The sequence below is a fragment of the Venturia canescens genome, chromosome 4 (genome assembly GCF_019457755.1).
Source record: "Venturia canescens isolate UGA chromosome 4, ASM1945775v1, whole genome shotgun sequence".
Classification (NCBI taxonomy): domain Eukaryota; kingdom Metazoa; phylum Arthropoda; class Insecta; order Hymenoptera; family Ichneumonidae; genus Venturia; species Venturia canescens.
The window spans coordinates 6,943,586-6,968,639 of NC_057424.1; the positions used below are offsets into that span (position 1 = coordinate 6,943,586).

The window sequence follows — 25,054 nt, forward strand, 5'->3', positions numbered from 1 at the left end:
CCGGACTCGGTCAAGTCGAGATCGCGGTTCCATGTGTTGCACGATATAAATTCCATTGGATTCGTGGATTCGAGTTCGTCGACGAGCTCAAATGTAATGAATCGACTTAAAAAATGGGAGTGGAAAAGCGAGCCAGATTCGTGGGACGAAGGTCGATGACTGTCGTCGCATTAATCGAACGCCAAATGGAACGTGGAAGCATGCGATTTCGGGGAAATAAAAATGATGAATTCGCGCCTCGTCGGACGAAGGATAGTGAGAGTCTGCGCTCGTGGTTTAAAATTAAGTTTCAAGCAACGTTCCCCGAGGCTTATATTTAGGGCGACGCGCGTGCGCGATCCAATAAAACGTCGAGCAAAATCTTGTCGTATTGCTTCGAAAATTGCATCTGGGAAACGCGTATTTATCCCTCGTGTAAGCGAGTGCTTTTTCTCGCCGTATTAAAACGACCCTAAACGCGAATGTCGTTCACCGAATCCGCCACTTTGCTCGACTTTTTATCCTCAAACCGTCGAGGCGCTTCGTTTCTCCCCGAGTTCATTCGATTCCGCCTCTAATTACAACGCCTCGGACCGAGCTCCCAACTTTTTCCATTCAATAATCATTCATAACAATGGATCTCGGGGGCGTCGACGTGTGGGGCCAAATTGCCCTGGAAACCTCGCAAATGTACGTCGAAGAAGGCGGCGTTATCAAAAGCCGTTTCGCCAGTACCGTAAGTCTCTTTTCTTCCTCACTAATTTCAACGAAAACCAACGAGTACGCTCAATTTGGAGACTCATTCATTTCCGGTTGATCTCTAACAACATTCATCAATTCTAAAAAAAAATAAATAAATAAATAAACAGAATAAACATTTGGAGAAAGTGCGCGCTCAATGAACTGCATTTTTCACGATCCTCGAAGAACCGTAGTCAGGAAAAAACTGGACGACTCACTGAACCATGACAATTCGATACAGGACTAAGGCAGATCGATAATTTCGATCCTTTTCGTTGGAAGCCTAAATTAAAATTCTTGAGAAGGACATGAAAAGTTGCGGAATATTTTTGTTATAAAATAAAAAAGATCTTGTTACCCCGCATGCCTTGGTCCCAAAGTCCCAGATGAGTTTAGAACCTGCTGTCAAAAGCCTTGAAAACAGAAGAGCGTCTGTCTTATAGAATCTTCGTTAGACTTCTATAGGTAGTTACTCCGAGTTCGAATACGTGGTTTTGAGTACTCTTTATATCGGAGGTGGGATGGGAGGCTCGATCGATGTCGTAATCGTTCGAGTGTCAAAACTACAGAGCCGAGTAGTCGACTTGAGGGACCCAAAATTCAGTGTTGAATTTCAAACGTCAGTGTTGCATCGAGAAGAGTGCAGTTTGGTGGATTTTCTAATGCTGCTCGAAATTTGCCTCAACTGACAGCGATGAGGTGGTGAAAAGCAGCTCGATAAATCGAATTAACCAACCTAGTGCGTTTAATTAAGGGGGCGTTCTGCTCGAGAAAGTCAAACGATCGATCGTTGGGAATTTCGAGAGTACGAAAACATTTTTTAAATGTGAGAAATACTTATTTGTACGTGGTTTATACACCAAGTCTGGGTGTCCAAGTTTCTCAAATGTGTAGAATGTGGAAATCGTAATTATTGCCTGCAACGAAAATTCGCAAATTCTTTTTCTATTTTCATACATTTTCCTTCCATGTGAACCTACAAAAAACCGAAAAAATTGCGAAATTCCATATTTTTAGGGAGCTTGAAAAATAAAAAAGGTTTCTAAAGAAGAATATCGCTTCAACGTGCTGGAAATATAGAACTTTGCAATTGTTTCGGGCCTTTATAGGTTCGTGTGGAAGGAAAATATATGAAAATGGGGAAAAAAATTTTTTTATTTTATGCGCCAATGAGACTTGGCGCATAAAAACCATGTACAAATTAGTATTTCTTACATTAAAAAAAATGTTTTTGTACTCTTGAGATATCTAAAAAATTTCCGAAAAGAATCGACTTTTTGATTTTCTAAAGCCGAACCCCCCCTTAATGAAACTGAATAATTAACTGATCGAATAAAATAAATTTCGATCACGTAACCAGTAGAAAAATGAGCCAGTCGAAAGCTGCACTTGATTTTTTCAACGGTTCGAAGAATTATGTCGAATGAAATATTTTCAGACGATAGAAAAATTACCGGACAAAGTGCTCCTGAACATCTTCTGTTATTTGACACATCAAGAGATCAGTCGACTGGCAAGAGTGTGCAAACGATGGCGACAAGTTGCTTACGACACGAAACTCTGGCAGCACGTTTCCCTGCGACCGGAAATCAGTGGGCTCCACGTCACATCCCTCGATTACCTTCTCCAGCTGATCAGGTGAATAACCTTAATCGAATTATTCGACCCAATGTGCGATTTTTCATATTTCAATGACTTTTTATCTCAAATAAGCGCTCGTTCGAGTGGTTTCTTCGGATTTCAATAATTCCAGATTTAAAAATGTTTTTCGTTTGCTTTTTTCAACTCAGCGTTCGCTTCGGGCCTTCTCTGAGGTACATCGAGCTGCCGATCGAGCTTATAACTCACACGGTCCTCCACGAGCTCGCAAACAAATGTCCAAACTTGACGCATATGCTTCTCGATTTCTCTACCGCGATGCAGCTCCACGACTTTTCTGAGATGCAAGCCTTTCCGACCAAACTCAAATACATGTGCGTCTGCCTGTCCGAAGTCATCTTCATGGAAGGCTTTATGAGAAAAATTTATAATTTTATAAACGGCCTCGAAATCCTTCATCTCATAGGTTCGTACTTTATTGAAATCTCCTTTTTTTCTCCCATCTTCTTGGACGACGGTCTCTTTGACATTTTTCTTGAATTTATGATTTTCTTTTGAAAATTTAAAACATTTTTTAGCCTGAGTAAAGTACTGGATTTTTTTTCATTCAATTTTATTCATTTTAAGGGGCCCACCGAGAGTGACAGCCTCAAAAAGCCGATTTTTGGGAACTCTTTTAAACAAAACTACTTAAACGTTTGAAAATTTGGAGGATACATTCATACGTAAATGATAAATTCATAGTCAAATTTTTAAGCGGAAAAATTTCATTTTGACCGAGCTATTCGTTATCTGCTAGGTCACAAAAAAAGTCCTCCACTACTGCAGCGATGGCAGTCTTCCCCGTGGCTGGAATAAAAAAAAAAAAGAAAAAACCAAAAAGACTATTAAACTCCACGATTGTGAAAAAAATAATTACAGAACATTGAAAAAAGGCGGATTATGGTCGAAAATTGGTCGATTTTTGGCTCGCCAAAATTTCTTTTCCATATAATCGAAAAACTGGAGGTTCATTGCACATCCTTAAACAAAAAAAGTTAAAAAAAAAAACGAAGCGATCGAACGATTTGTCTTCGAATAACAAGTGCAGCAAATTTGAAAAATGTAGTTTGGAGAAAAACGCGCTAAAGATAAGATGATTGATTTAATTTTCATGAATACATGAAAATCACACTTGCAGCTAATCCGCTATTCCAGGCCCGTAGTAATTCACCTTCGTCTCCTTCATAATACCCCAGCTGAGCTGTTTCACAATAAATTTCACACTCGCTGGGCCCTCCTTAATTGTATTCTCAATATTATTCATTTCAATCCTTAGTGTTAATATTAATGCTGCTCATTAATTATGAACTTCAATTCTTAATATTAATTTTCGATTTTGATATCAATTTAAATCATCACGATTTTCATTATTCATTTTAATTTTCATTCTTAAATTAATTCATTACAATTTTTATTGTTAATTTAATTCTTTCATTAAGGGGGTCCTGCTTTAGAAGGTAAAAAAATCTATTGTTTTCGGAAATGTTTTTAGGATAGACGGAAATAACTCACCATAGAGAATATTTCGGTGTAGTTTCAAAGACATTAAAAAGTCTCAGGACCCTCCTCAATCGATCGACAAAACTTTTATCAAATTGATGACTGATTTTTCGTTCGAAAAAAAAAAAAAAAAAACAGAATAAAAACATTCGAGAAAATTTGGAAAAATGTTTCGCAATGTTTAAACCTTTATGAAAATTGACATTTTCGTTTGTTAAAAAAAATACTATAAATAATGATAAATTGCAAAGAAATCCATCGGTTCCGAGTGTACGTTGATGAATTTGTGTCGTCAGGTACCTACGAGAAGGTGGAGGAAGAAGAGGAGGAGATTTACGAAGTGATAAACGTCCACAAGCTCAAATCGGCGACGCCGAATTTGCGAGTAATCAATCTCTACGGAATAAATTTCGTCGACGATTCGCACATCGATGCGTTCTCGTCAAACTGCATCCAGCTGGAATGCCTAGCCGTAAACTTTTGCTCCAAAGTCACCGGATCAACGATGAAAACTTTATTTCAAAGGAGCAGGAGATTGAGGTGTCTGCTGATGCAAGGAACCAGTAAGAATTCGTTCTTTTTTTTTTGAAAAAAAAAAAAAAAAAAAAAAAAAATAAATTGTTACGACGAAAAAGTACGAAAAAAAAAATACGACGAAAATTCGATGATTTTCTCATCATCGACGATCGCGAAACTCTCTTCCGGAGTGTTTTATTCGAAAAATTCGTTCTTTCGTTCGAGAGTGTAGTCACGAGACCAGAAGACACGAATTTCAGATCTCCAGAGCGAGTACGTGATGCAGGTTGAGTGGGAGAAATCGAGTATTCAGGAGCTGGACATAACGGCGACGGATTTGTCGACGGAATGCCTGATCGACATGTTGAGTCGGATTCCTGGTCTCCGGTTTTTGAGCGCCGGACAGCTCAATGGTCTCAATGACAGTGTCCTGAAGGCCTGGATGGAAGCAGGAAACCCCCGGAACCTCATCGCCGTCGATCTCGACAGCTCGGACAACCTCACCGACGATGGACTTCACAAGTTTTTGTCCAGACACGGACACCAACTTTGGGGCATCGCGCTCTCGGGAATGCCTCATATTACCGACCAACTTTGGCAAAGCGTTTTGCCCATTTTGACCAATGCGAAGTGAGCAAATAATTAGCTTTTGAATTCAACTATTTTTAGTCCCAGAGGCTCGATCGACGCTTTTCATATTTTTTCAATTGCAAAGGTTTCAGTTGAAGAAATACGATTAATTGATATAAATTGAATGAATTTTATTTATTCAAATGATTAATTATTCAATTTTATTAAAATTCATAATTTATAATTATTTAAATTATGTAAATGATCAAATTAAATTAATACAAGACGATAAATCATTGAATTGAATGAACAAAATCAATTGAAAAAATTCTTCAATGAAATAAATTTATTTTGTTCGAATGAACAAATCATTTGATCGAATTCATTGGAATTGATGAATTTTGGTGACAAAAAATTTCTATCGATCAATAAACTAATTGTTCGAATTAATAAAACATTAATTATATTTGAATATTTATTTTGTGATGAAAAAATAAAAACTTGGAGATTCGTTGGAAGAAAAAAGAATTGCTTAAAATTTTAAATGCACGTCGTTCCTTCAAAATCAATTTATTTAATTGACTTCGAATAATTAATTTATTGGATAAATTAAAAAATACGGAACTCCGTGACTGCTCCGCTTCAGGATCGTCGTCATGGGGACTCAAGAGCGTCTCGGTGTAAATATCCACGTGGATCAATTGATGGATGGAATCGCTAATAACTGTCCGAATCTGGAGCGCTTGGAACTCCGCTGGGATCCAGAAAACTTGCGGTTTTCTGATAAAAGTCAAAAGGCCATCGATATCCTTCGTGTTAAGTGCATCAAGCTGAGGTGTTTGGTTCTCAGGTGAGAATGCAGCTGCGAATGTCATGAAATGAAAAAAGTTCTAAAAACTCGATTAATTTTATTCTATTATTAAATTTCATGAAAAAATTGCTCCGCAGTGACGGAAGATATTACGAGACGGTGAAAGCTAACTTTGAACGTGCCGATAGGACGACCGTGGTTCGTACAACGACGTGTTGCAGAGTTTCCAACTACTACCTGTTGCAGAATTACAAGGATTTGATTTTCAATTGACTAAGGCTCAGCGGGCGTTCGTGCTTCGTTTAAACAAACGCGCTATTGACGTCCGATGTACAAATATTCAAAACTTAAAAGAGCTAAACGAAACGTAACTATTTAAGAAAAATTTTGTCAGCGTCGACTCGTGAAAATTCAACGGAACTGTTGAATCAACGCTTCGAACCTAATCGCAGTTCTGTCAAGTGTCTTCCTTATAAACTATTATGAGAAAAATATATTTAATGAAATATAAATACATTCATTCGTGCCCATTAATTTGTCGTTTTTTCGGTAATGAATGTTCTCTATTTTTCGAAATAATCGAAGAATCAGATATTTTCGATGTTTTACGACAAATCAATCGGCTCCAAATATTTGCCTTTTTCCTCTGAACCACGATTCATTCGAAGTTCCAATGGTCACAAAACTTTGACAGTCATAGCTGTGCTGACGAAGGACATCGAAACTTTTAACCGACACGACGAAATCCAAATATGGCGACTCCGAGGGATTTCGAATACTAAGGAAAAAAAAATCGAGGGATTCCGACAGTGCGAATAAAGAAACAATCGAGTTTCATGCCCGTTTTCTCCAACGTCAATCTGAGTTTAAACTCGGTTCATCCTATCTCGAAACTATATGAAAAAAATTGAACTGGAGTCGGAGATAAAAACGGCCATCAGTGTTTCTAAAATACCCACAATGGTCGTATCTCTCTGAACCGATTGACGAAAAACGTTGAAAATACGAATCATAACAATTTGTGGAACAAGAAAAAAAAACACTTAATTCTTCCAAGAATATTGGATTGTATAAAATGAACGTGTTTCCAAGGCACATTTAGATAATAAAGCTGTAAGTGAAAACGATAGGATCGTTTTTTTTATTAGTGTGAAAAAGGGGCGCGAGAAGTGCGTGTCGCGTAGAGCCCTCCGCGTGTCGCCGAGAAGCGCAGGCGCATATTTTTTTATATTACACTCTAACGTCGTTATTCGAGCAGGTACAACGAGGTGGGCAAGTCCGTGTGGAATCGACACAGATCGTATAAAGCTTGTGGTTGTTCTATCGATTATTCGATAATTTATTCATGTTGGCCGATGAAGGGTCTGTTTTGTCCGAAGCTATATTTATATATGAAACGTACACAAACGTGAAAAAATATACATATAAATGTTTGTACTGGCGATCGATTCGACAGTCGCGTTCAAGTCCGGCAAGTCGTGTGTAGTCGGCCTCGGGCATTCTGTCACGAAGCATTCAACGAACTCGAGAATCTCTTGACATCGAAAAGGACGAAAAAACAAAAATCGAAAACTAATTTGCGAGATTTTTCGATGTTCAATCCTGACGAGGATTTGACAGAGAAACGACTCAAAGTCGTTCTTGTCGGCGATTCGGCTGCAGGTAAGGTAAGAGCTTTATTATTATTTACGTTTCCTTCCCTCTATTCCCCGGCACTTGGAAATATCGTCAGTTTCAATAGCGCGAGTATGGGTTCGCATACGAACGTGGCGAAGAGCCGAACTAAATTTGGAACAAAGAAACTTTTGCCTAACTAAGTTATTTACGAGTCGAGTCAAGAATGTAAAATTTTTGCTTGTCGCGTCATTCGTTGCTCTTATTTCATCGTGTAACTTTCGGTGCTTCATCATTCGACGAATTTATCAGAGATCAAAGATTTGAAGAGAACTTTTCGAACGGCGAAAAAGCATTCGGTGAAGTACGAATGAAATATTGAACTAGGAAGGATCGATCGAGCTTTTGACATCGTGCAGAAATCTAATTATGCAATATTGATTTTAGTTTATTTGCCCCAACTCTGAATGTATGTGTATCACGGATAAGGAAAGCTTTCTCATCGTAATAACACTCGCACCTGACCTTGCTCTCCAAAAATATCCGCCGAGTAATTCCATGCAGCGCGATTATACTGTTGCATTTTTTGTAGACAAGCATCGCAGTAAAATTCTGCAACGACGAGTTTTCCAGACAATACACGCCTACGGCGGGAATCGATTTTTTTACGAAAAGTCTCAGTCTCGGCTTTCGCAGAAACGTTAATCTTCAGTTATGGGATGTCGGCGGTCTCGCTCTCCGTGGCTCCATGCTCGACAAATATATTTATCGTGCCGATGTGGGTTTGTTATTTACTTTGAGCCGGGGGGAAAAATATTTTCGAAAATAGCAGAAGAACTTTTAATCTTTTATACGAATAATAATTTTTTGGTATTTCACTTTGGTAAATATAAAAATGCATTCACTCGCTAATTTCTTTCACGATGACGTTTTAAAATCGACTCTCATTTCAATCTTATCTCGTATTGTGTTGGGAGAATTTTTCTAAAACACGATGCTCGTGCCGATGGAAAAATAAATAAATATTTTCCCTCCAAATTTTCAGGTCATTCTTCTCGTCTACGACGTGACGAACAGTTCTAGTTTCGATATTCTTGACGAATGGATATCGTCGGTAAACGAAATCTTCGAGAGCAGCAGTGTACATAAAAAACCATTGATGGTTATGGTCGGTAACAAATGTGACGTTGAGCACCAGAGAACCGTAAAACGAGAAAAATCGCATCGATTTGCAGCAGAAAATGGTTTCTCCTATTACGATATGTCCGCCAGAACTGGTGAATCGGTAAGAAAATTTTCTCTATATTTCCATATTTTTCAGTGTTTTAGTAGAAATTTTATACCATAAATTTGGAAACTGTTGAGTTTCACTTTCTGAATTAAATGATTTTCATTTATATTTAAACAGCAATTCAAATCGAAAATTAATCATTTGTTTTTTTTTTTTTTTCTTCATAATTACTGTAATTGAACTTGTAAATTAGTTGTAAATTGTAAATTGTAAATTGTAAATTGTAAATGAACTTGTAAATTGTAAATCGAGCTTGTAAAATTAGTTGCAAATCGACGAAAAAATGTTTCATTCAAAATTCATCAATATTTCCATTAAATTGTAACTAAATTCGTATTATTTTTGACTGGTAAATTCGCATCGATCTCCGAAATGGAAAATTATATTTTGAGTTTCATTGAACAGTTTGGATTACGGGTTTTTCAGGTGTCTCTGTGCATCGCGAACGTGGCAGCCAAAGTATTAGGTGTTCAGTTGACGAGAATGGACCAAGATTTGCACAAGCCAATTGTAATTGCTGAGATTGGAGACACCGTCGATATTTCGAGTATCCAGAGAGTGGTGAAACGATATCCGAACAAGAAGGCGTTTCAATTGAACGGTAATTCGTCTCTTCCAATATCGAGGTCAGCGGTTTGCTGTTTGCAGTGAAAACGACAATAAGAGGAAGAGGAAATCACAGAAGTGATCGATGTCAGGGATTTGGAAATCGGTACGAGAATGAAAGCAGCGTCAGTTGAAGAATTTCATACGTTTATATATGCGTGCGTGTAAATCAACAGTGCCTTATCTTCGACAGACGAGAAAACATCGTCGAATATTTGTGTAACAAATTAAATCATTCATTTTCGTGAGGTTTATTCCGAGAGACAAACAATTATTTTCTCACGATTGTTCGAAAAAAATACTCACACGAGACAAGTTTCATTGACAAACTGTCAGGAAATTCGATGTGGAGATAATGAAATTTTTAACAACTACGATAACGATGTTACGGGCTACATTTCCGTTTTACAAAACTGCGTAACGATTATATTTGGGAAATTTTCTTATATTTTTGCATTAACAAAATCAACGACTAATAAAACGATACGTCCAAGTTTTATAAATATGATCGTTTCCCCTTTTTTTTTCAAGATATAAATCTGCTGTCTCAAGAAATTGCAAATATATTTCACCTTTTTTCCATTCGTCATACGTGTTTCGTGGGTCTTATTTGGATCTTTGCGAAATAACGAAATCGACTCTATCATTTTTCTTTCTCTAGTCGCAACGATCTTCTTTTTTCGTCCATCAAAATCAATGTTTCTCCAGTTCACATGTATCACAATTTCTTTGTTTTTTTTCTCCCTATTATTTTCAAAATGACTTTTCCATCGATCGATGGACTCGATCGAAGTCTCAATACCTTCCATTACATCTATCATACATAACGCGAGGGAATTGACGTTTTTTGAATATTGTACAATCATTATTGATTCGCCAAAATGGTAGTATATATTATGAAAAGTAAAAAAAAAAAAAAAAAAAACAAAATTGTTGCTTAATCTATAGCTTTGTATAACTTGCACGTCGCTCTAATTTTATTTCCTGTTTTCCATCGATTGTTTTCGTGTTTAATGTGCATTTTTATCATCATTTATTTTCTTAATTCACTAGAAAATAAAAAAATGCTATATTTGAGCATGAAACGTCGCCGGTCTAAATTTCATTGCATTTTTGTTCTCTTTTCATTCCGAAAACAGTCTTATCGAAAATCTCTTCGATATCATTTTACGTCCTTGTTCGAGTTTTCCAAATTTTTTCTTCGAATTTCTAAATGATTCACTTGGTTTGATTTCATTACGTTTCGTCTTTTACTCACGCGATGGAAGTAAGATTTTTGCTTCCATCTTCTTGCCAACGACGAAATAATCAAATTCTTTACGTCTAAAAAGTGTGCGCGGCGGATGCTCGTACGCATTATTATTGCTGTTTCTATGGAGCATCATTTAATGGAAGAATAGTTGGGAAGATATTATCGGGGAAAGCTCGTTTCAGAATGTCTCTCTTATTCATCCATCAAAATATTGTCACATGATATTGATTCTCAACAATATCAGCCAAGGGCTAATTCTGACTTTCAATGAATTTATCTGAAATTGATCGTCAGGATTGATTTTAATGTTAAAATGAACTGCCATTTTTCCAAACTAGTCATTCTCGATGGCTTATGCGTTGAATTATGATCAAACGAAAGAAATTCATCTGGTTAATAAAATTTCTCGTTTTCGTTATTTCATGAATAAAACTTAATGGAAACAGATTAAAATTTGAGTGTTTTGTATATAAAAATTGAAATAAATATCAGCCAATTTCGATGAGCTGAACGAGACATCCTGCATAAAATTTGACAACATCGAAATGCCTACAATTCATTTTTGGCAATAGGTCTACGCGGCCACTCGTATTTGTCCAGAATTTTTTCTTTGGCATCCCACAATTTGGTGACTTTGTCATTGAGAGGTGCAACGTAAGTTTCAAGCCATTCATCGATGGTGTAAGAGTCGTAAATGCCGTCCATAGCTTCGCGGATTTCTCTCTCGATGTACATAATTTCCATTTTGTATCTGTCGAGTTCAAGGACAGCGCGTTCAACGTAAGTGGGGCTGGAGAAGGAGTGTTTAACGTTGTAGGGCTTGAGCCATCCTTTAAAAGTGTTATCCAGTTCCATCCTGGCGATCTCTTGTTGGAGGGTGTAGAGCCTGAGAGTAGCAGCATAAACTTTAACACCGTGAAAGTTGCACCGGGTCCATCCATATTGGGGTTCAGGAATGCTGAGGGAGACAGAGGAATCGCATTGAAGAATTTTGGCAACGTGATGAGGAATTTCCATAGGAAAATTGGTGAGAGTGGAGCTGTGTAGAACAGCGAGATTGACAGCAAGAGAGGGGATGGCAGTGGCCAAAAGTTCGCAGAGAACACTGAAATGGTCGTATCTTTGCCATCCCGTTAGGATGGCCCCACGGAAATGAATTCGATGGGAATATTTGCTGATGATTTCGAGCCACCGCTGATGATTTTCCAGGTGATAGGAAATGTCAGTGTAATATCGGTCAGGTTCGGTGGCACCTTTGAAAGCAGTTGCGATCCAAATAGCTGGCCAGACAGAGGCGTAGCTTTCCCACAGTTGATCAGTCAGAGCAGCCGCCGGATCGGTGGTGTATTTCCAGACAACAGGTTCAACCAAGCGATGTAAGCTGCTTTCACGTATTTCCTGAGGAGAAATATCACGAAATTCATCATCCCACATTAGTATAGTAAGGTGAGGATATTTTTTTTTCACATAACGGACGACTTTGGCCACGTGACTGAGAAACAATTGTCGCTTGCTCCAATGGTTCCTGGTCATTGTCTCCGTGCATCTCGGACACTCGCCTAAGTTGTAAACTTCGTCAGCACCGATGTGCAAGTGTTCAGCTTCCGGATGTGCTTCGGCAACTTGATCAATTATTTGGTAAATCAGTGACAAAGTTTTGTTGTAAGTTGGGCAGATGACTTGAGGATACCGAAAAACTTCCCGGTAATCCTTGAACTTGTCCAGTTTGAGAACAAACTCCAAATGACCAAACGTTTGAACCAGTGGTATCACAATCAAGTTATTCTCTTTGGCTAGCCTCTGAATCTCTTTGATTTCTGCTTTACTATAACTGTTTGTAGCTGAAATATTTTCAATTTCTCCAGAGAAAGGAAACATGTCTTCGTATTCCAGTAAAATTCCAGTAGCTCCGAGGCTCCTCAGTAAACTTAACAGTTCTTTATAGAATGAAAAAATTGGAGGTGCTCCTTTTAAATCCAGATGAACTATTTTGTGACCTTTAAAAAGTTCGTTGTTCTTCGGCTCCCCATTGTATTTCAGATCATGAAAATCTTGTCTTACCTCCCCATTTTTCCATCGCCCTACTAAATGAGCTTCGAACTGATGTCTCCTCTGCATTTCCAACGAAGTCTCGGTCAAGTCTGACAACTGATAAGCATTTTCAACTTCGACACGCCCATTGATCTTTGCAATTGGAGTTTCTTCTACTTCGCTGCTCAATAAATGATATGTCAGTACAAGAAGAGCAAATATTATCATAAGAATGATTGTCAATGATGTACGACCTCGTAAACGACCCATATTGTCACTCATTTCCTTTGTTCACTTCATTTTACATTATTTTACAACTTCAATGATTTTTTCTATGTGGTAAATTTTAAAGAACCATGCATATAGTTCTCATCTATTACGTATTTTATCAATCTGTCGGTTTTAATGGGTTCCTGGCATTATTTTTATCCATTCATTTTAGAAACATTTTATCAAATAGTTGTATTTCTGCGTTAATGGGAATGAATCATATCGGAAGATCAATATATTGATAACGCACCATTTTTTCATTACCTATTTCCACTGTTTTTTACTGTCATTTTTTTGCACACAAATATTCTTGATGATATAATGAGGTTATGACAACTTTGTGATATATAGATTTGAGATACTACGATTGTTTTTATAAATACAAAATCAAACGAATCAAGAGACTCGCTAGTATAATATTCCTTTGACACTCAAATTTCAAATCCCATCGGAATATTGAATTGTTTGCATATTTTTGGAGCGGAAAATACCGAGACAGGAATTGTAGATTCTCGTTTTATACCACTTAGGCGCTGCCACGGCGCTGCGCACTGTACTGACTGTACTGCTAAATGTGGTGATGTGGTGATGTGGTGATGTGGTCCTCATTCCTCATCTTCAGATTGGCTGCAGCTCACGCCTATACCTTTATATTCCTAATTTTATTTTTGACTAATATTTTTTGTTTAAAAACAAAAAAATACATGGGATAAGCAGCAAGGTTCTGGATCAGCTGCGGCGATGTTATCTTAAGCCATGTTATAAAATTTGTTCCCACGCGGAAGGAATGCCACAATTTATTTAATTTGTTGGCATATTTTCTTACGCATATTAACCCAGTCTGTCATCTTCAGCATAATTTCCATCTTTTGATTTGGCTTCTTCAATTTATTTCGGACTGCTGAAAAAACTTTGTTTTCTATACATTTAATTGTTAATTAATAAAATCGAATTTCGTTCTCGCTCGCTGAAGAAAAGTTTCTATTTCGAAAAACTCTTTCGGTTATTCACTTTTTTACTCATTTTTTTGAAGAATTGAAATGATTATTTTTCAAGTTGACGCAAAATATTATATATTTTTATCGTGAAACCAACGAATCTTTTTTTCTAACAACTTATTCTACCTTACCGGCTGACGATCTCGTTGATCACTATCGATAAAGTAGGAATCATATGATAAAATTCGTACGTGATTAGTTGCCGATAACGTCTTGAAATCCGAAAAAAGGAGTAGCCCAAGAAAGTGCGCCTTTTTCAAACAAGATAGAGCTACTGGTATGAATTGAAACGATTAAAAAAATATAGTAATAGAGATTCACAGTGATACGATAATGAAGCGTTGGGACATGGGAAACTGTTCCCCAGAAATTGATATTCTAAATTTATTTATTAAAATAATTTCCAGGATTTTGCGTTATATGCACAAATAAAAAATGTTTAATTCCGGCACTTTTAACGAGGAATTGCGGCATTTTATGACGAATTGCGTCATAAAATGCCGCAATTCCTCATTAAGGTAGTTCACCCACGAAACGATTGTCTTAAGAAAGTCTTGAAATTTACACAAAGTTTAAATGGCTAGTCGACTCAAACGCATATCAAATTTTAAGGAGTTCGTCTCATTTATTTAGATAAACGTCTTTAAATATGAAGAAAAAACACAGGGTTTTAAGGACTATTCGTAAAAAATCGTTTATCTTTTCACACAACAAATGAAAGCTTTTTACGAAGTTTGTGAAAAACGTACACAATAACAATCAAGTATTTAATGAAAGTTTGTCAAAAGAAAGTTTGTCGAGACGATTGTCTTTCTACACTGTAAAAAATTTGGTGTTAAGGAGGGTGGATCACGAAATCAAAATAATCAGAATTTGATCAAATTTGCTGATAACAATCCCCTTAGCACCTTGTGTACAAATACAATTTTTTTCAATTTTTTTTACCACATGGTTATCGCATAATTGAGCTTTAAATCGAAGTTCTTATGCACGAGACGTATAACTGTATATATGTATGTATAAACTCTATGCTTATACACGTGAACTTTAGTGTTCAATTACTCGAGAGCTATGTGGTAGAAAAATCTAAAAAAATTTATATTGTCCTATATATTTTGAAAGAATCTAATTACCAAATTTTGTGAAATTCTTAATATTTTTAAGATTGCATCGTCGCGATCCACCCTCCTTAAAAATAACACCGATTTAACACCACCGAGTAGTGTGTTACCAAACGGTGTAAATGCACGGTGTAAATTTTTTAGTGTAAAATCGGTGTAAAATTTTTCCACCGTAAAATGAACACTGTTTTTTTTACACTTACACTGCTTCAAGTTACACCGTGAATTTTTTTACAGTAAAGACATATTAGTTTAAAGATTGAACGAAATTGGTAATAAGTACTCATATTTGCTTATTTCGGCATTTTGTTTCTTCTTAGCTTGGGCCATTCCTCTCATAGCCTTTTTATTATTACTTTTTTCTCGATCTATTTCCCTTCGCGTTTTCCCTTTGCGCTCTCTCTCTCTCTCTCTCTCTCTCTCTCTCTCTCTCTCTCTCTCTCTCTCTCTCTAATGCGATTTTGGACATAAAAAATTTGGGGTTCAGTCAGTGACGGATCCCCGATTAATTAATGGCTTTTCTAATTCCATTCGCCAATAGATAAGTTGAAAAAATGTATTTACAATTTCGAATGAATAACTCTGGCATAAATTTATAAAGTGATTATATTTTTAAGGAGGGTGGCTACCGACGACACAATGTTGCCATGCTAAACCATGTTAAATACATTAAAAATTTCAAAATGATAAGAATTTAATAAAATTTGGTGAACATATTCTTTAGGGCCAAATTTGACAATACAAATTTTTTAAGATTTTTCTTCTGTACAGTTATCGAGTAATTGATCACTAAAGTTCAAGTGTATAAGCATAGCGTTTCCATATATATAGGTATACATTCCGGGCATAAGAAATCTGCTTTAATCCGTAATTACTCGATAACTAACAAGGAAAGGTACTTTAGTGTCCGCCTCCCATTTTGATAATTTTTTTCTATGTTATAGTCCATCCAAAAATAAGAGACACGTATTTTTTTTTATCGGCCGAAAGTTATTTTTAAGGGGTGAAATCAACCCTCAAAGTTCGGCATGTTTTGCGTCTGGTAGAGTGTTTCATATAGAAGCACTCAACCGATCGAAACGAAACCAATTGCAAAATGTTTGGCATGTCAAATAACCCATATGACATGTCCATCTTCTTATGCACCCTTACGGCCAAGGGATGAACCACCCCCGAATGTTCAGAATTTTTTCGTATAACAAAAACTTACAATCCGATTTTAATAAAACAAACGCCATTTTGCAGAGCAAAAAAAAATAAAATCGACGTGTTTTCGGGTTTTCCTCAGATCAAAAAAATTAAGGGGGTAAAACACCCTTAAAATATCAAATTTTGTTTTGAGCACTGGCCCCTTCCAGTTTTAGTATTCTTTTCATAGAATGTAGCTTATCAAAAAATAAGAAACACGTATTTTTTTTTATCGGCCGAAAGTTATTTTTAAGGGGTGAAATCAACCCCCAAAGTTGGGCATGTTTTGCATCTGGTAGAGTGTTTCATATGGAAGCACCCAACCGATCGAAACAAAACCCATTGCAAAATGTTCTGCATGTCAAATAACCTATATGACATGTCCAACTTCTTATGCACCCTTACTGCAAAGGGGTAAACCACCTCCGAATATTCAGAATTTTTTCGTATAATAAAAACTTACAATCCGATTTTAATAAAAGAAATGCCAATTTGCAGAACAAAAAAAAATGGACGTGTTTTTTGGTTTTCCTCGGATCAAAAAAATTAAGGGGGTAAACCAGTCCTAAAATCTTGAATTTCACTTTGCGAATCGAAATGTTTACAATCCAATTCATATGGTTCCTTTATCATTGCGTATCGACTTATATGTTGAATAATATTTATTTCACATATTCATTGGCTGACATCATAATCGTATAGGGAATCGAATACTTTGACATGCTTTACGTGAGAAGTGTTAGTTTTCGTTCTATTTATATAAGTTTCTATTTTGAATGATTTACGAAAACAAAATAAAACTCAAATATCGAGAGCCGCATTGACAATTCCCCGCCCAGAAGGCAAACAAATCTGACTCAAGCCTTGCCATATTCTTATCCATATCAAGAATCGCTATAGCGGCTCGTAGCCATGTATTCTTAAAAAAGCCAGCTCGCTCAGCCTAATGCTTGAGAGATATCCGAAAAAATAAAAAAATCTGTTTTTGTGATGATGTCAGATTAAGCCACCCACTCAAGATGAAGAAGCTAAAACTGACTTTATATTACTCCAGAAGTTTAGTTGCTGTTTGATTATTTATCTATCACTATCCTGTCCGCTATTGTGAATAACGTATTGTCATGAACATGTCTATCAACCCAATGAACGTAATAAGACTGTTGCTTCTTATATTTGAAGTAATGAACATTCCTAACAGTCCTGTTAACAATAATGAAGTGGAATTGAAAGAAAGTTTCGAGAGAATTCTGAAGGCTTCTATGGCAGAGTTCAATCGGTTAGAAATCGTGGAAGATACGACATTAGATTTTCAAGAACCGTTTAAAGATGTCATAGTAGAACCTGTAGAACGAAAACTAACACTTCTCACGTAAAGCATGTCAAAGTATTCGATTCTCTATACGATTATGATGTCAGCCAATGAATATGTGAAATAAATATTATTAAACATATAAGTCGATACGCAATGATAAAGGAACCATATGAATTGAATGTCAACATTTCGATGCGCAAAGTGAAATTCAAGATTTTAGGACTGGTTTACCCCCTTAATTTTTTTGATCCGAGGAAAACCAAAAAACACGTCCATTTTTTTTGCTCTGCAAAATGGCATTTCTTTTATTAAAATCGGATTGTAAGTTTTTATTATACGAAAAAATTCTGAATATTCGGGGGTGGTTCACCCCTTTGCAGTAAGGGTGCATAAGAAGTTGGACATGTCATATAGGTTATTTGAAATGCAGAACATTTTGCAATGGGTTTTGTTTCGATCGGTTGAGTGCTTCCATATGAAACGCTCTACCAGATGCCAAACATGCCCAACTTTGGGGGTTGATTTCACCCCTTAAAAATAACTTTCGGCCGATAAAAAAGAATACGTGTTTCTTATTTTTTGATAAGCTACATTCTATGAAAAGAATACTAAAACTGGAAGGGGCCAGTGCTCAAAACAAAATTTGATATTTTAAGGGTGTTTTACCCCCTTAATTTTTTTGATCTGAGGAAAACCCGAAAACACGTCGATTTTATTTTTTTTTGCTCTGCAAAATGGCGTTTGTTTTATTAAAATCGGATTGTAAGTTTTTGTTATACGAAAAAATTCTGAACATTCGGGGGTGGTTCACCCCTTTGCCGTAAGGGTGCATAAGAAGATGGACATGTCATATGGGTTATTTGACATGCCAAACATTTTGCAATTGGTTTCGTTTCGATCGGTTGAGTGCTTCTATATGAAACACTCTACCAGACGCAAAACATGCCGAACTTTGAGGGTTGATTTCACCCCTTAAAAATAACTTTCGGCCGATAAAAAAAAATACGTGTCTCTTATTTTTGGATGGACTATAACATAGAAAAAAATTATCAAAATCAGAGGCGGACACTAAAGTACCTTTCCTTGTAAGCAGAAGAAAATTTTTTAAAAAATTGTGTCTTCGCACTTGATGTTGAAGAACATTTTCACCAAATTTGATCAATTTCTTATCATTTTGACGAACGTAGCCACCCTCCTTAATTAGGAAGTAAAAATCGATGCGATTTAGACACCCATAAAATTCGGGCATGATCTGCCTTAAATTCGAGGCGTTTGTGGGATCGAAGTTCATACGGCAGCTTGACGACTTTTTTTCACGTCCTTCATACATGATTGATGCATAAGAGGCTTAACTCCTGCAGAAATGACACAGGTAAAGTGGACTATGAGAAGTTCAATTGTACGGTGGGGCTCGATTATTAGATGGACGGAAAAAGCTCCGAGCTGGCAAGTTGGCGTCGAGAGTAGTGATTTCCCAGCGTGCTACTAACGCACGCGAACATGTAGAGGGCGAGACGCGAGGGGAGTTGTTCGGAGTTTGATTCTAATGGTTCGAACTTCCTGACCCATAGTTAGGGAAAATTTCAACAAATTTCTCGGATTATCCCTCCCTTTGGCAGATGATCAGGGCTCGCTCAGCAGGTGAGGCATGAATTTTCCCGAGAACGAGCATTGCCCAAGTGGAAACGAAGCTCTTCCTGCGGTCGCGAGGAGGCTTCAGCGGGACAAAGCCGAGACGATTTTGTCGGGAGTTTTAAGGAGGGGGAGGAGGAGCATGAATCATTCGACGTCGAGCGAATACGACAGCCTGATTCGTCCGATTGAGACGGTTTCTCGGATAATAGCGATATGGCCGGGGAATCAGGAGCGCAGTAAATTCAAAGAGCTTTTGTCGGTGTTTCATAGAGTCGGAATGATCTGCGTGACCGTTATCATGACGACGGCCGTTAGTTTCGACGTGACGAGACACTGGAGCGACATGAACGAAGCGACCGAATGTGCACTAATAGCATCTGCATTTGCTTTGAGCATCGTACGCATGCTTAATTACACGATCCACTCGGACGAGATGCGTTACGTCGTGGAAACAATGCGAAAAGATTGGCTCGAATCTTCTCCCGAGGACAAAGCTGTCCTGGCTCAGAGATGTCGATGGACTTTCAGGCTCGCCAAACACTTCATCGTTTCGGTGGGACTGGCACTCGGGCTTTTCATGCTGGCTCCGATGATAGACGTGAGATTGAAAAAGCTCTTTAAACTGGAGTCGACGTCTGAAAATTGCACTCGTCGTCAAACGGTAACGACTTTATTCGTTGTTTTTTACGCAGATTCTTGTTTTCCATTCTGAAGAAAGAATTCTACCATTCCGCGGCTATTTTATGAGGAATCAGACCTCATCGCCGCTGTACGAACGCCTGTACGTCGTCAACGTCATCCTTGGTGGATTGTGCGGTACGACGATCGCCGGGGCAACGAGTTTCAATCTCGTTTCGACGATGCACGGTGCTGCCCGATTTTCAGTACTGCAGAAACGCTTGGAGGCCCTTAAGAGCAACGATTCTGACTGCGGAGCAGCGATGATCGATTGCGTTAAGCGCCATCAAGACGCTATTAAGTACAGTCGATGTGCCTCTGTCGAAACAGGGCAGACCGGAGCTGGTTGGCCAACGGGGCAAGTTGACTAATAAACTATAACATCCAAACTACGGAGTGTAAACATAGGCCTGGTTGATACAATTGTTCATTGTAACTTCTCACTCGTTCATGTGTCTCAGCGAGTCGAAGTGTGAAACCGAAGAAAATCTTTACGTCAATCTTATCTATCTCTTGCTGCCTCAAATGTTTTTCCAATTAATAGTTTTCTTCGCGAAGGTTTATATCTTGAGATATCATTGTGCGTAGTATTTTTTCTCAATTATCGCTGCAATTTGCGGGTATAACGTTTTGTTGTTAAGGTGGAACGGTACCATATGTAAAAAAGAGGGATTTTGATGCGATTGGTAGGTACGGTTGAAAGTGTGTGAACTATTTGCTCGGAAAATTTCAACGGGTTCGATCATACCGTTTTTGGGAAAATTGAATGAGTTTTTTATATTGGATCTTACGGAAAAGCATAAAAAACGCAAAAAGACACTGAAAAACTACTGTTAGAAAAGGCACTTTTTGATGAAACGAACACTAGTAGAGGAGCCATAACTGTCAAGATAACTCTAGCAAAATTTTCAGTGATTTCACCGTACCGTTTATCTGCAACGTCCAAAAGAAAATTAATAAACGAAGTTTGTCTTTTTCCTCTGGCGGACACAGCTTCGAACGAGGCAATGTCGCGTCAATTAACGCACTCTCGTAGTCAAAAACATTCAAAAACCGAAACCCTGCATTGCTGTTGTCAATGCAAATGTTTAATATTTTGAAATATAAAACAAGGAGCTTTTTCCGCCAGAATTATGAACATTCTGGTTAAAATAGTAATTATTTTTTCATCAAAAAGTACACAATTATGATTTTTTCATGTAAATTAAAACCACAAACTAAATTCACGCGCAGTTGGTAAAACGAGAGGCTTTTCATTTAAAGCATCTATAGGAGTACCCCTCTCGACGGCTGTCCCGCAAAAAAGGTACGGTTCTACCTTAAAAAAACAATTTGGGGTAAGTAGGCCAACATTGATGTGTCGACGTACATGAGTGTTCTAAATGGGCCCATTCAAGATGTGCCAGTAAAGACTTTATGTGTGTAGGATCTAATATTTGTTTCTCTCGCACACTTATGGACAAAAATTATCTCTATATTCGCTTGTGTGAACATTTTTTATTTATTATTCGAATCATCAAATTAATAAATATTGATAACTATCCGTTTTTATTAATTTCACTAATTCGTAGTTGATTATCAGGTAAAAATAGTATCACAGTCAACTTGCCCCAATATGCTCGTGTCAATTTGTCCCGACTGTGGGGTCGGTTGACACAAAACACGGTTCGTCAAAGAAGCGCGATAACTCATTTAATTTTACGTTTTTTAAATCATGTTTAGTTCCTTGTTTATTATAAGTAATAGTTTGCAGTTGGCCGACCAGCCTCGGTCTTCCTTACTCTCTAACAGTCAAGCTTCAGCTTCAGGTTCACCATTTTTCATTTTTTTTTATCATTTACATGTAACAGATTCGCCGACACTCTTGAGAGAATCATCAACGTTTTAGCTCTCGGACAATTCGTTATCAGTACTGCATTAGTCTGTTGTGCAGGCTTCCAACTAGCGTCGGTGAGTCGTTAATTTGTTGTAGGAATCCCGATGAGAGGATTCGAGAAACGTTTTTGGATGATCGATGGAAAAACAATGCAGTCGGTCATTTTTCAGATGATCGAAGATAAATCTCGTCTCATGAAGTACTTTTCCTTTCTCAACTCCGCTATATTCGAGTTGTTTCTCTTCAGCTACAGCGGCAATCAATTGATCGATGAGGTGGGTCGAGGGTGCCGCGATATTCAGGGTGTTCCAGCATTCGTGTCCAAGAGTCACGGGGTGAGAAGATCGTACGATTCTGAGAAGAAAAGTTCTCTGACGTTTATCTCTCCGATGCACCGTTTGTCGGATATCAATCCGGTAAGTGCGAGCCAATCCGGTGCGACGATGAAAAGTGGGCGTGGCTGGTGCGGAGTGGGAGAAGCACGCTCCCGCGTAACGGTGCACGGGATTGGCAGTCGCTGATCGATCCGTATCTCGCAAAGAATGCGTCGTAAAGAAAAAATCTTTAAGGACTTTTCTCTACGGAATTTCACGATGCGCGTTATGTCAAAACTCTGAACTCGATTCCTGGGACACTTTGCTTGCGGAAGGCCAGATTTAATGGAGAAATTGACTCTTCTGTCATTGTATAATTACAATAAAAACAGAGCGAGGCGATCATCGACTCCGCTTACGCCTCTGAATGGATCGGCGGTCCTTTTTGCCTCAACCTTCGGATATTGATGCTCAGAGCAACGCGGCCATCAAAAATAACTGCAGCCAAGTTCTACGATATGTCCCTCAAAAGTTTCTCCTCGGTTAGTTCTTTTCTACTGCACTAGCAAATTACGTACTGTGATAATAGTCGATGGTAGATTCATCGAAATCATCGGTCTTTTGGCTCTCGGCTCAGAGCAACGTTTCACTACCAGAGAAATTAACTGTATAGTTACAGTAAAACTTGACTGGTCTCGCTCGAGAGATAGGAGTGGAGCCAACACCGTTCTTGCAATCTTACAAAATATTCTTCGAAATCTTCCAATCCATAAAATCGGAGAAATTATGATTCATTGTCGAGTTATGACGATTGCCACATTTTCAGGATACCCAAACTCTTTCTTTTTTCAGCTTTTAAAGTAGTTCGATAGCTAAATAAAAAATAGGGCGCAGCCCCCCTCCTGTGTGAACATTGTTCGTTGAGAAATATGTTCCAGAAATCATTCAAATTATCGTTAATGATCAGTAAAAAATATATGGTTACGATATTTTACTAAAATTTCATAATTCCTCGTGATTTCAGAATTTTTATTTTTTTCCTTTTGCGCACGCCCCTGCTTCATGCCGTATGCACAAGCATACAAATGAAGGCTCAGAAGCGCCTGAATCGTGACAACACTGTACACAGGCAGTTGTCTGAGACGAGTGCAACGTTCTAAAGTATAGTGATAATGATGGCTTGTCTCACGCGACAGCGTTGCCACGTCGCGAACCTTGAAATTTCCCCACTCAAATTCTAATACGATTATTATTACAATCATTTTTTTCTCCAAAACTAGACGGTAGATCATGTTTTTTAATTTTTTTCTTTAGAAGATACTCTAACACTGCGTTTTAAATAAAAATCGTAAGAACCATTCTCGAGTTAGTTCGACACACATTTTTTGTTTGACGATTACCATGTGCTCAGATGGAGAAACCATAGAATTCGAACGTGCAATATCTGAAAAACTATACGGTAGAACTACTTTTTTTTTTAATCGATTCGTTAGATTTTTCTGCGCCACGTATATTTTTTTTCAAAATTCCCGCGCAAGGAATCGAGTTTGGCTATTGAACAACCTTAAAGTGCTATCGATTTTCGAAAGATTTGACCCTTAAAGCCTCGAAGGACGGGTCTGGTCGAAATATCGAGCACTCCGCTTGAAAAATAAATTGATATTATGCACAAATTTCATGTAAAAAAGGTCGATTTTAACGTGAAAATCCCCTTCTTTAAAAGGTTAAATAGTGGAATTAAAAAAAAAACCATTTTTCGTAGCTTCTCGATCAAGGACGGAAAATTGTTATGACAATCCACAATGAAAAAAAGAAATGGCAAGAATACACAAAAACGTCGTGCTTTCGGTTTCGTCACAGAGAATCAAAAGAAACGTTATCGGTGTTTTGATAGTTGATAAATCGAAAAAAATTTCTCCACAATTTGATCAATCGACAGCTTTTCTATCCCGTACTTGCCCAGAATTAAGTCACATTTTTTGGAAAACATGACCCCGAATCAGCTCTCTTAAGTCTCTTTAATCTTCGCCCTCTTTGTTCAGGTACTCAGTACTTCGTTCTCGTACTTTACGGTACTGCAAACGATGAATGAAGAGTAATAAATATTCTGAGACGCCAAAACTGTACTTCGGATGTCCGGAGGGTGTGCCGAAGAGTTCAAGCAGAATTTTGGATCGCCTCTTTGAGCCTACTACGAGAAGCATAGGATTCGCTGCAAGTACCATGCGAATTTGCACTTTGTTTTTGTCCACTCTCGAACTGAGGCTTCGAATCTTTTTCCTTATCGCCTTAAGGCAGGTTTTTAGTACCCCAAAAAAATACGTCGTTGAACTTTGTTATCTTAGACTTGGCAATGGCACGCTCAGTAAAAAAACTTGTTGAATGAAAAAGCTTGCTAAGGATTTTTTTAACCTCGATCTCGTTACACTTTATGTATGAATAAATTTTTATATGCGAAGTGGAAAAGATATTTTTGAGAACTTATGGGAAAATGTGAGGAAAATTCGTTTTAAATTATTCAAATGAGGTAAACAGTTGAAAACTTGAAAAATAGTCTCATTTTCCAACGGAGCATATACTAAAGTACTTTGCTCCAAAAGTCCATACGGTGAGAATTTTTTTTCAGCATTTGTCTCATTAAAATAGATTTGCCTCTCGAGGTTGTTTCTAATTTTCGAGGGAGTGAGATCGAGAAGTTTAAGATGCACGACTCAGCTGTTCTTAGGGTGGGGTAAGCCATGAGGCGACTTGGGCCATTCGTCGTGAAAGAGAGAGAGGCGACTCGAGGGTATTTTCATCGCACGAGCAGTACAACACGTGCACTCGCCAAGCAAACGGACACGCGTCTCCGCACTTCTACACTTTTTTCAGTATCGCTTGAAATTCGGTTTCCTATCAACGTATCGCGACGAAAAAATCGGTTGGAAACAACGAGATTCGATGGTGTGATTCGATCTTCGTAAAATTCGGCACGTTCGCTCGAACGATCGCTCACTGAACATCGTTTCAGGCAAAAAGAAACTCAACGAATTATGACGAAAACGTAAAATATGAATTTGAGTGTGAATTAAGGTGCTGGGAGTGCGAATTATGATAGTAAAAAGGTGATA

General features: G+C 37.7%; 4 protein-coding genes across 8 annotated transcripts in view; 3 read left to right on the top strand and 1 right to left on the bottom strand.

Moving 5' to 3' along the window:
• FipoQ (F-box/LRR-repeat protein FipoQ) overlaps positions 1-6,288 on the top strand; it is a 15,323-nt gene extending 9,035 nt beyond the window's left edge. For 4 of the 5 annotated variants that reach the window (XM_043418097.1, XM_043418099.1, XM_043418096.1 and 1 more), the window contains 6 exons: positions 2,159-2,358; positions 2,511-2,785; positions 4,158-4,424; positions 4,638-5,007; positions 5,594-5,797; positions 5,896-6,288. In XM_043418097.1, coding sequence (XP_043274032.1) covers positions 2,159-2,358; positions 2,511-2,785; positions 4,158-4,424; positions 4,638-5,007; positions 5,594-5,797; positions 5,896-6,031 — 1,452 coding nt within the window. In that variant the 3' untranslated portion in view covers positions 6,032-6,288. Of the gene's footprint in view, positions 1-349; positions 716-2,158; positions 2,359-2,510; positions 2,786-4,157; positions 4,425-4,637; positions 5,008-5,593; positions 5,798-5,895 lie in introns of those variants that run through there. The other variant, XM_043418098.1, reaches the window with a different exon arrangement.
• Positions 6,289-7,025: 737 nt separating this feature from the next.
• On the top strand, positions 7,026-9,772 carry LOC122410084 (ras-related protein Rab-28-like). Its single transcript, XM_043418103.1, has 4 exons — positions 7,026-7,425; positions 7,965-8,150; positions 8,418-8,657; positions 9,090-9,772. The coding sequence occupies exons 1-4, from the start codon at positions 7,351-7,353 to the stop codon at positions 9,312-9,314; spliced, it is 726 nt and encodes a 241-aa protein (XP_043274038.1). The 5' UTR covers positions 7,026-7,350; the 3' UTR covers positions 9,315-9,772.
• On the bottom strand, positions 9,400-13,377 carry LOC122410080 (hexosaminidase D-like). The gene has a single exon (XM_043418094.1). The coding sequence runs from the start codon at positions 12,832-12,834 to the stop codon at positions 11,071-11,073; it is 1,764 nt and encodes a 587-aa protein (XP_043274029.1). The 5' UTR covers positions 12,835-13,377; the 3' UTR covers positions 9,400-11,070.
• A 5,834-nt stretch (positions 13,378-19,211) lies between these two features.
• LOC122409220 (odorant receptor 13a-like) lies at positions 19,212-24,296 on the top strand. The gene is made up of 6 exons (XM_043416575.1): positions 19,212-19,674; positions 19,769-20,055; positions 21,605-21,704; positions 21,801-21,905; positions 22,337-22,486; positions 23,987-24,296. Exons 1-6 carry the CDS (start codon positions 19,216-19,218, stop codon positions 24,041-24,043), a joined length of 1,158 nt encoding a protein of 385 aa, XP_043272510.1. The 5' UTR covers positions 19,212-19,215; the 3' UTR covers positions 24,044-24,296.
• Positions 24,297-25,054: the final 758 nt, after the last annotated feature.

Coding starts and splice junctions, on each gene's coding strand:
- LOC122410084 (XM_043418103.1), top strand. CDS start 7,351: ATGTTCAATCCTGACGAGGATTTGACAGAGAAACGACTCAAAGTCGTT. Junction 7,426..7,964: donor GCGATTCGGCTGCAGGTAAG/GTAAGAGCTTTA, acceptor CATTTTTTGTAG/ACAAGCATCGCAGTAAAATT. Junction 8,151..8,417: donor AATATATTTATCGTGCCGAT/GTGGGTTTGTTA, acceptor CCAAATTTTCAG/GTCATTCTTCTCGTCTACGA.
- LOC122410080 (XM_043418094.1), bottom strand. CDS start 12,834: ATGAGTGACAATATGGGTCGTTTACGAGGTCGTACATCATTGACAATC.
- LOC122409220 (XM_043416575.1), top strand. CDS start 19,216: ATGAATCATTCGACGTCGAGCGAATACGACAGCCTGATTCGTCCGATT. Junction 19,675..19,768: donor TGCTGGCTCCGATGATAGAC/GTGAGATTGAAA, acceptor TTTTTTACGCAG/ATTCTTGTTTTCCATTCTGA. Junction 21,705..21,800: donor CAGGCTTCCAACTAGCGTCG/GTGAGTCGTTAA, acceptor GTCATTTTTCAG/ATGATCGAAGATAAATCTCG.